At 37.9% G+C, this 10,614-nt stretch overlaps 1 protein-coding gene and 1 non-coding gene across 4 annotated transcripts in view; one reads left to right on the top strand and one right to left on the bottom strand.

Moving 5' to 3' along the window:
• Positions 1-10,614, bottom strand: part of LOC102738344 (uncharacterized) — an 80,808-nt gene that overhangs the window by 22,169 nt on the left and 48,025 nt on the right. The window lies entirely within an intron of this gene.
• Positions 1-10,614, top strand: part of LOC102738630 (glycine N-phenylacetyltransferase-like) — a 21,641-nt gene that overhangs the window by 4,776 nt on the left and 6,251 nt on the right. Inside the window, exons 2-3 of the mRNA XM_081798046.1 lie at positions 6,924-7,013; positions 9,559-9,666. Of these exons, the coding sequence (XP_081654172.1) occupies positions 6,936-7,013; positions 9,559-9,666 (186 nt within the window). The 5' untranslated portion in view covers positions 6,924-6,935. The remainder of the gene's footprint in view (positions 1-6,923; positions 7,014-9,558; positions 9,667-10,614) is intronic.

Genomic DNA, 10,614 nt, shown 5'->3' on the forward strand with positions numbered 1-10,614 from the left:
TGTTTCTTGTCTTGTCAACTTTTGCCATTCTCACTGGTGTAAGATGGTATCTCAATGTGGTTTTGATTTGAATTTCCCTGATGGCTAATGATGATGAACATTTTTTCATGTGTCTGTTAGCCATTTGTATGTCTTCTTTGGAGAAGTGTCTGTTCATGTCTTCTGCCCATTTTTAACTGGATTATTTGTGTTTCAGATGTTGAGTTTGAGAAGTACTTTATAGATTGTGGATACCAGCCCTTTATCTGTAATGTTATTTGCAAATATCTTCTCCAATTCCGTGGGTTGTCTCTTTGTTTTGTTGACTGTTTCCTTTGCTGTGCAGAAGCTTTTTATCTTGATGAAGTCCCAAAAGTTCATTTTTGCTTTTGTTTCCCTTGCCTTTGGAGACTTGTCATGAAAGAAATTGCTGTGGCTGATGTCAAAGAGGTTACTGCCTATGTTCTCCTCTAGGATTTTGATAGATTCCTGTCTCACACTGAGGTCTTTCATCCATTTTGACGGATTTATATCTTTGTGTATGGTGTAAGAGAATGGTCCAGTTTCATTCTTCTGTATGTAGCTGTCCAATTTTCCCAGTACCATTTATTGAAGAGATTGTCTTTTTTCTATTGGATATTCTTTCCTGATTTGTGGAAGATTAGTTGACCATAGAGTTGAAGGTCCATTTCTGGAGACTCTATTCTGTACCACTGATCTATGTGTCTGTTTTTGTGCGAATACCATCCTGTCTTGGTAATCACAGCTTTGTAATATAGCATGAAGTCAGGCAATGTGATGTCCCCAGCTTTGTTTTTCTTTTTCAACATTCCTTTGGCAATTTGGGATCTTTTCTGGTTCCATACAAATTTTAGGATTGTTTGTTCCAGCTCTTTGAAAAATGCCAATGGTATTTTAACAGGGATGGCAAGGAAAGTGTAGATTGTTCTGGGCAGCATAGACATTTTAACAATGTTTATTTTTCCGATCCCCGAGCATGGAATGTTTTTCCATCTTTTTGTGTCCTCTTCAATTTCCTTCATAAGTGTTCTGTAGTTTCTAGAGTATAGATCCTTTACCTCTTTGATTAGGTTTATTCTTAAGTATCTTATGGTTTTTGGGCTATTGTAAATGGAATCGATTCCCTAATTTCTCTTTCTACAGGTATAATGTCAGTGTATAGAAAAGCAACTGATTTCTGTGCATTGATTTGTATCCTGCCACATTAGTGAATTGCTGGATGAGTTCTAGTAATTTAGGGGTGGAGTCTTTTGGGTTTTCCACATAAAGTATCATGTCATCTGCAAAGAGAGAGAGTTTGACTTCTTTGTCGATCTGAATGTCTTTTATTTCTTTTTGTTGTCTGATTGCTGATGCTAGGACTTCTAATACTATGTTGAACAATAGTGGCAAGAGTGGGCATCCCTGTCATGTTTCTGATCTTAAGGGAAAAGCTCTCAGCTTTTCCCCATTAAGAATGATATTTGCTGTGGGCTTTTCATAGATGGTTTTTATGAAATTGAGGAATGCACCCTCTATCTCTACACCCTGAAGAGTTTTAATCAGGAAAGGATGCTGTATTTTGTCAAATGCTTTTTCTGCATCAATTGAGAAGACCATATGGTTCTTGTCTTTTCATTTATTAATGTGCTCTATCACGTTGATTGATTTGTGAATGTTGAACCACCCTTGCATCCCAGGAATAAATCCCACCTGGTCTTGAGGGATAATCCTTTTAATGTACTGTTGGATCCTACTGGCTAGGATCTTGTTGAGTATTTTGGCATCCATGTTCATCAGGGATATTGGTCTATAATTCTCCTTTTTGATGGGGTCTTTGCCTGGTTTTGGGATCAGGGTAATGCTGGCCTCATAGAAAGAGTTTGGAAGTTTCCCTTCTGTTTCTATTTTTTGAAACAGCTTCAGAAGACTAGGTATTATTTCTTCTTAAAATGTTTGAGAGAATTCCCCTGGGAAGCCATCTGGTCTGGACTCTTGTTTTTTGGGCAGTTTTTGATTACTGCTTCAATTTTGTTACTGGTTATTGGTCTATTCAGATTGTCTATTCCTTCCTGTTTTAGTCTTGGTAGTTTATAAGTTTCCAGGAAGGCATCCATTTCTTCCAGGCTGCTTAATTTGTTCCAGGCATATATTGCTGATAGTAATTTCTAATAATTGTTTCTATTTCCTTGGTGTTAGTTGTGATCTCTCCCCTTTCATTCATGATTTTATTAATTTGGGTCCTTTACCTTTTCTTTTGGATAAGGCTGGCCAGAGGTTTATTGATCTTATTAATTGTTTCAAAGAACTAGCTTCTAGTTTCATTGATCTGTTCTACTGTTTTTCTGATTTCTATTTCATTGCTTTCTGCTCTAATCATTATTATTTCTCTTCTCCTGCTTGGTTTAAGTTTTATTTGCTGTTCTTTCTCCAACTCTTTTAGGTGTAAGTTTAGCTTGTGCATTCAGGATTTTTCTACTTTTTTGAGTGAGGCTTGGATGGCTATGTATTTCCTTCTTAGGACCATCTTTGCAGTATCCCATAGGTTTTGGACCAATGTGTTTTCATTCTCTTTGGTTTCCATGACTTGTTTAAGTTCTTCTTTAATTTCCTGGTTGACACAAACATTCTTGAGCAGGATGCTCTTTAACTTCCAAGTGTTTGAATTTCTTCCAAATCCTTTCTTGTGATTGAGTTCCAGTTTCAAAGCATTGTGGCCTTAAAATATGCAGGGAATAATCTCAATCTTTTGGTATTGGTTGAGACCTGATTTGTGAACCAGTATGTGGTCTATTCTGGAGAAAGTTCCATGTGCGTTCGAGAAAAATGAGTATTCCATTGTTTTAGGGTGGAATGTTCTGTATATATCTATGAAGTCCATCTGGTCCAATATGTCATACAAAGCTCTTGTTTCTTTGTTGATCTTCTGCTTAGATGATCTGTCCATTGCTGAGAGTGGAGTGTTGAGGTCTCCTACTATTAAAGTATTATTATCAATATGATTCTTTATTTTGGTTAACAGTTGGCTTATGTAGATGGCTGCTCCCATGTTGGGGGCATAGATATTTACAATTGTTAGATCTTCATGTTGGATAGACCCTTTAAGTATGATATAGTGTCCCTCTACATCTCTTACTACAGTCTTTAGCTTAAAATCTAATTTATCTGATGAGAATTGCTACCCCAGCTTTCTTTTGAAGTCCGTTGGCATGATAAATGGTTCTCTATCCCCTCACTTTCAATCTGGAGGTATCTTTAGGTTCAAAATGAGTCTCTTGTAGACAGCATATGGATGGGTCATGTCTTTTTATCCAATCTGCAACCCCGTGCTGTTTCATGGGAGCATTTTGGCCATTCACATTGAGAGTGACTATTGAAAGATATGATGTTAGTGCCACCATATTGCCTGTGAAGTCCCTGTTTCTATGGATTGTCTCTGTAAATCTCTGGTCTATATTACTCTTGGGGTCTTTCTTCTTTTATAGAATCCCCTTTAATATTTCTTGCAGGGACGGCTTGGTGGTCACATATTCTTTCAGTTTCTGCCAGTCCAGGAAGTTCTTTGTCTCTCTATCCATTCTGAACAACAGCCTTGCTGGATAAAGTATCCTTGGCTGCATGTTCTTCTCATTTAGTACTCTGAATATGTCTTGCCAGCCCTTTCTGGCTTGCCAGATCTCTGTGGACAGGTCTGATGTTATTCTGATGTTCCTCCCTCCATACGTAAGAAATCTCTTCCCCCTAGCTGCTCTCAAGATAGCTTCCTTGGTTCTTAGATTAGCAAGTTTTACTATTATATGCCAGGGTGATGGTCCGTTCTTATTGATCTTGGGAGGGATCCTCTCTGCCTCTTGGACATGAATGCTTGTTTCATTCCCCAGATTAGGGAAGTTCTCAGCTATGATTTGCTCAAATATACCTTCTATTCCTCTATGTCTCTCCACCCCCTCAGGGATCCCAATAATTCTGACATTGGAACATTTCATGGCATCACTGATCTCTCTAAGTCTGTTCTCATGGGTTTCTAGCTGTTTATCCCAGGCCTCCTCGGCTTCCTTCCTTTCTATCATCTTATCTTCTAGCTCACTAATTTGTTCTTCTGCCTCATTTACCCTGGCTGTCAGGGTATCCAGTTTGGATTGCATCTAATTCATAGCATTTTTAAGTTTGGCCTGATTAGATATCATTTCTGCCCTTAGAGATTCTATATTGTTGCTAATATTTTTCTCAAACCTAGATATCGACTTCATAATTGCTACTCTGAAGTCTATCTCTGACATCTTGCTTATATCCATAGCCATTAGGTCTGTGGCAGAGGCCATAGTCTCTGGTTCTTTTCTTTGTTGGGGGTTCCTCCTCTTAGTCATTCTGTTGAAAGGTGGTTGAGGGAATGTACAGAGTCCAAAGTATTAACCACAACCCAAGCAAGATGCACCCGTTTTATAGGGACCTTAGGGTTGTCATCCTCTTGTTCTTCCAGCCTGCATTCTGGGGGAGGGGCCTGCTGCACTGTTACTCAGGCAACTCTGTTTGGGCAGAGTTGCCCTGCCCCCTGTTGGGGGGGATGGGCTCAGTGAAAACCGATTTTTTGAGCTTTTGTTCTCTGGCGGCTGAGAGAGCAAAAATGGCCGCACCCAAACCTCTGTCCCAGGGCAGAGAAATTGCAGTCTGCTCTTCACTGAGCCCTCCAAGACACACAGTCTCCGTTTCTGTCTGCCCTGCTAAAAACCACAGCCTCCCGGGATGGTGTGTGCCCACAGCAACTCTCCCAGAGGTCGATCCCAGGGCCAGGGCATGTCTCTGCCCTTTGTGCTTCTAAAACCATGAGCTGCCCCTGGTTTGCGTGGATGCACCCGCAACTCCTGGATCCTGTCTGGGGGCTGCTGTACAGCCCTTCCCAGCCGCTACCGCTCTGCAAGTTTGTGCCTGGTCCCCAATGTGGTACGCTTTTGTGCTCCAGTGTTATATCACTTTCCATGCATCAGCTTATGGAAGCTTCCTCCCCCTTCTGTTTATCTTCTGATATCTGCCCACAGATTCACACTCCACCCTTCATACCTCTCCACCAGGGAGGCCTTTCTGCTTGCAAAGATCCAAGTATATATTCTTACATCTCAGGCTGATTTCATGGGTGTTCAGAATGGTTTGGTAGACATCCAGCTAAATTCAGGGGACTGGTTGAAACAGGGTCCTCTACTCCTCCACCATCTTGCCTCTTCTCCTGGACTACTGTATTTTCATTTATATTTTTTCCATGTATTTTTTAAATTTCTTATTTGATTTCCTGGTTGATCCATTCATTGTTTAGTAGCATGTTGTTTAGCCTCCATGTATTTGTGGTCTTTTTTTCTTGTGGTTGACTTCTAGTGTGCTGCATGTGTTCTGCTGTTGTTTTAGCTGCTCTATGCTTCAGGCCAGTCATCTGCAGAGAGTCCTTGCATGCAGTGGGTATTGTTTGGTCCCCAGCCTGAATGTGGTGAGTTTTAAATAGGTGTGCTCTGGTCTGCTTGTGAAATGAGACCTGACACCTACTCCAGAACTGAGACCCTGCAGAACTCTCTGGTCAGGAGATGTAGTGTGGGCAGGGGTTTGTGCTGGCCTTCTGGAGGGCGGGACTGTCATGTTGGGACCAAGGCAAATTTGACTGAGAAGGGCAGTCCTGCCAGAGTGCAGGGGGGTGGGCCTTGGTGTAAGCATGCAGACAGTGTCTGTGCTGAGTTGCTTCCCGCAGTTGGTTTTGTGTTTGTGCTGAGCATGGGGGAGGTAAATGGTGCCAGCTGAGCCTGCTGATCTTTAAAACTCCAGGCTTTAAGCCCTGCTGGTTGCAAGAGCTCACAAAAATTAGCTCCTCTCATTTTTCAAGCCAATAGCTTTGGACATTCTCCTTGTACATACCCATGTGTTCCTCTCTCTCTCTCTCTCTCACCTTTCTCTGAGACCATACCTACCTCCCTTATACAGCACCCTTGATCCATTTCTCCCCCAAACCCCATCTCCACACTTCTACCTTCCTTGGTGTGGCCTTTTCTCTCTCTAGGTGTGGAGTTTGTTCTGCCAGTCTTCAGGTCGATTTCTGGGGTATTTAGGACGATTTGATATTTACCTAGTTGTGTTTGTGGGATGAGGTGAGCCTAGTTATCTTCCTCTCTCTGACCCCTGAAGGGTATTGTTGCAGATTTATCTGTTACCTATTATAGCAATGATTCCTGAAAATGGCTACATAAGAAAATCATCTGGAGAAGTGCTGGAGAGAATGAGAAGCAAATGGAACTCAAACACTGCTAAGGGAATATAAAATAGTTCAGCCACTTTGGAAAAGCAGTCTGGCAGTTTTTTATAAAGTTAAACATATGCTTACTATATGACCATGTAAATGCACTTCTACATATTTACTCAAGAGGAATAAAAGTGTTTGCTCAAATGCACTGGTCAAAGCACCTCACATGTATTGATTTATTTAACTGGCACAACTACTTTATGGGACAGGCACTATAGTCATTGCCATTTTATAAATGAAACCAAGGCACAGAGGAGTTAAGTAATTTGCCCAACATCACATAGCTGCTAAGTGGCACACTCAGGCTTGTCATGGATGTGAACTTAATCTCAAAGATGTTCATGCATATTTAGATAGTATATATGGTCATCTTAGTGCATCCTTAATTATTGGTATACTGGGTGATATAAAAATTAAAATAAAAATTTCATAAAGATTTTTAAAAGTTTAGAAAATATTAAAAAGTAGTTTTAGAAAGATGCACCTGTGATTTCTGCCAGTCTTATTCTTCCCAGGAGTTAGTGAGGAGTTCAGTGAATAGGGCACCAATAAAACAACAAGAATAAAGGTCTGACCATTAGTTAGAACTTCCTGTTGTATCTGTTTTGTGTCTTTGTATGTTTTCCATTGCTTCACATTCCTTAATATTTCTTGATCTTCTCTTTAGGTTAAGGCCAAGATGTTCCACTTACAAGGCCCACAAGTGCTGCAGATGCTAGAGAAATCCTTGAGGAAGAGCCTCCCAGAGTCCTTAAAGGTGACAGAACATTCTTAGGGGGGAAAAAAAGGACAAGCAACTGCCTATGAAAGAAGTAGGAAGGAAAACAAGCATTCTCTGAGCACCTACTCTGTGCCAGGCACTCACTCGTCTTACATCTCATTTAGCTTATATCACCTCACTGGAAGGCAAGTCTGTTATATCTATATAACCAAAGAGGAAATGCAAGCTCAGTTTTAAGACTTGACCAAGATCACACCACTAGCGAGTGGCAATCATATGATTTAAATCCACTGTGATCTTTGCTGTGTGATGATCCAAAAACATCTTTGTGCCATTCCAAGAATTGTATTATGTAACACTGGAAGACTTCCCAGAATTTCACAGTTGACTGAAATAACACATTAATGTTTAACTTATTCTTTCTAAACAATCGAGTGCCTGACAAAAGTTAACCATTATGATTCTTTGAAATTAATGATAGGCCAATTTCTATTTTGTCAAACTCCAAAAGCTTATGTTTAATATGGGACGAGATAGAAATTTTATTTTAGAAATGGATCAATGATCTTGTATATAAAGAGGTGGGGGTTTTATTGGGGGGGCAATAATATATATTGCAAAGGGACTAGAATATTACAGGGATAAAGAGTGCCACTCCATTTTAATAAAGGTATAAATTCACGATGAAGACATTAAAAATGCTGAAATGTATACATGTAACAACAGAGGTTCAAAGGACATGGGACAAAAACCAATAGAACTGAAAGAACAAATAGATAAACCCATACGTGTGATTGAAGATTTTAACACTCCTAAGTAATTTATAGAATAGGCAGAAAACTTATAACCTATATAGAAGACCTGAAAAATACTATGAACCAACTTAATTGACATTTACAGAATACATCCCTCAACAATAGCAGAATACACATTCTTTCCAAGTGCACATGGAATGTGTACAAAGATAGATCACATTTTCAAGACTTTTTAAAGAACTGAAATCATAACAAGTATGTCCTTCAGTAATACGATATTAAACTTTAAAAAACAGGTATCTAGAAAAACACTCAAATTTTAGAAATATACAACACATTTCTAAATAAACCATACTTCAAAGTCATAAGGAAAATTAGAAAATATCTGAGTTGAATAAAGATGAAAGCACAACATATCAAAAGTTTTGGGATGCAGCTAAAGCAGTGATAAGTGGGAAATATATAGCATTAAGTGCTTTCCTGAAAAAAATAATGGTCTCAAATCAGTGTTTTAAGTTTCCACCTGAAAAACCAGAAAAAGAATAAATTAACTCCAAAGCAAACAGAATTAAGGAAATTATAAAAGATAAGAGCAGAAACCAATGAATTTGAGAGGAGAAAACCAATCAAGAAAATGAATCAAATCTGGCTCATTGAAAAGATCAATAATATTGATAAACTTCTGACTCAGAGATGCATAGGGAAGACACAAATCAAATCAGGAATGAAATAGGAGATATTAATACCAACCCCATAAACAATATAAGGAAAATAAAGACATATCATTATCAACACTGTGCCCATAGATTTCACAATTTATGTTCTGTGGAAAGTAAAAATTACCAACAGTCACTGAAGAAGAAAAATATAACCTTTATCATCCTGTATCTACTGCAGAGATTGATTTCATAATTTAAAACTTTCCAACAAAGAAAATACCATTGCTTAGATGGCTTTCATGGCAGTTTCTACCACACATGGAAGGAAGAAATAATATCAATTCTATGCATACTCTTGCAGAAAAGATCAGAGGAGGAAACACTTCCCAACTCATTTTATGAGTCGAGAATTACCCTAATATCAAAACCAGAGGTAGATTTTATTAAAGAAAAAGAGAGAGAACTAGAGAACAATATTCCTCATGAACATAGATGCAAAAAATCCTCAGCAAAATACTATCAAGTCAAATCCATCAATATATCAAAAGGATAATACATTATAACCAAGGGGAATTTATCATGAGACTGCAAGGCAGGTTCAACAATCAAAGATCAATCAGTGTATATCATTGTATCAATAGATTAAAGAAAAAAAGCTAGATGATCTTCTCTTAATAGGTGCAGAAAAAAACTGAACTGGAGTTCTTTCATATGATGGATATTATGCAGTCTTTAAAAATGATTATATAAATTTGTTTTTTTTGACACGGAAATATGCCCATAGTATAGTGTGTGTGTGTGGGGGGGAACATGTGTTAAACTAATATATATTAGTTAATTTCACTGCTTAAAAATTGTATGTGTATTTGTCAATAAATGAAATAAAATGGAAAGATACAACACTAAGTTCTACAATGTGATAGTGGATGATTTTTAATTAATTTATTTATCTGAATGTTTAACTGTATTCATATAATGTTCTCATGGTTTGACCCCCAAACCTCTTTCTATTTGGAGTAATAAAGTGGAATCTGAAGGTGATTTAAACCACATGCCCTATCAATTATCACCTTGATTTCATAGAAATAATCCTTGCCCTGATCAAACAAGGCACTATACCATCCTTTCCCAATAAGCTGACCCCCTGATTTTCTTGGGATGGCACAGGTTTATGGGACTGTCTTCCACATGAACCAGGGAGACCCATTCAAGCTGAAGGCCCTGGTGGACAAGTGGCCTGATTTTACAACAGTGGTTATCCGCCCTCAGGAGGAGGTAAGGTGCCAGATGTAGAATGAGTACATTTTTGTTTTCTTATTTGCTATGTGCCTACCAAGCACCTGGCAATGTGGTAGACCTAGGCAATATAGAAATGAATTGTGTGATGGTGAGCAAGTCTCTGTCCTCAAGAAGCTCACAGCCTGGAGGAAAAGACAGATAAGTGAATAAATTACAACATGAAGTGAAAATGTACAAAAACATATAAGAACATACAACATACAAGATACAAGCAGTACTGCCCAAGAGATGATTAAAACCACAGATGTCAGGGTATGCAAGTAAAGGATCAGAGGGCCTTCCAGGTAGACATTTCCCCAAGACTGGATTTTGAAGATAAATAGGTTTTTGGCAGGCTAACAAGAATAGAAGCTGCATTCTAAACAGAAAAAATAACACCTAAAAATATGTAGAGATAAATATGAAGAATGTTAAGAAAATATAAAGAACAAATTGCAATGCCTTTATTTAGGAATATATTTTCAGTGCCAACTTTTAAAGATCACTCAAACTAAGTACTTAATACATTTCAAATACAAATATGTTATAAGCATATTGGAAAATATAAAGTAAAAATTTATGCATGCAAAATATGTAATCATATAATATTTTAATATAAAATTTTCAAATAAAATTTAAATATATATAGTGCTTTTCAAAAACACTGAACTAAACAGACTACAAAAATGAAGACATTTACATTAATTATTGATATAAAAGATGAAGCTATGAGTGCATTTCTGTGAAGCACTTTCTAGCTATTCTACCCTTGTTGGGTAGTTGTTTCCTGACTCCTTCCTTCATCTTCAAATAAACTCAACTCTCATCTGTTAAATTTGAGAAGATATTTTTGAACAAATTTTGTGTTTCAGTTTTTTGGGGAATGCAAATTATTTTTTTTAAATAATAGTGCATTTTGGTTTACACTTTATTTTAATTTAATTT

This window comes from Leptonychotes weddellii, chromosome 11, assembly GCF_054177405.1.
Source record: "Leptonychotes weddellii isolate Sample4059 chromosome 11, ASM5417740v2, whole genome shotgun sequence".
Lineage (NCBI taxonomy): Eukaryota > Metazoa > Chordata > Mammalia > Carnivora > Phocidae > Leptonychotes > Leptonychotes weddellii.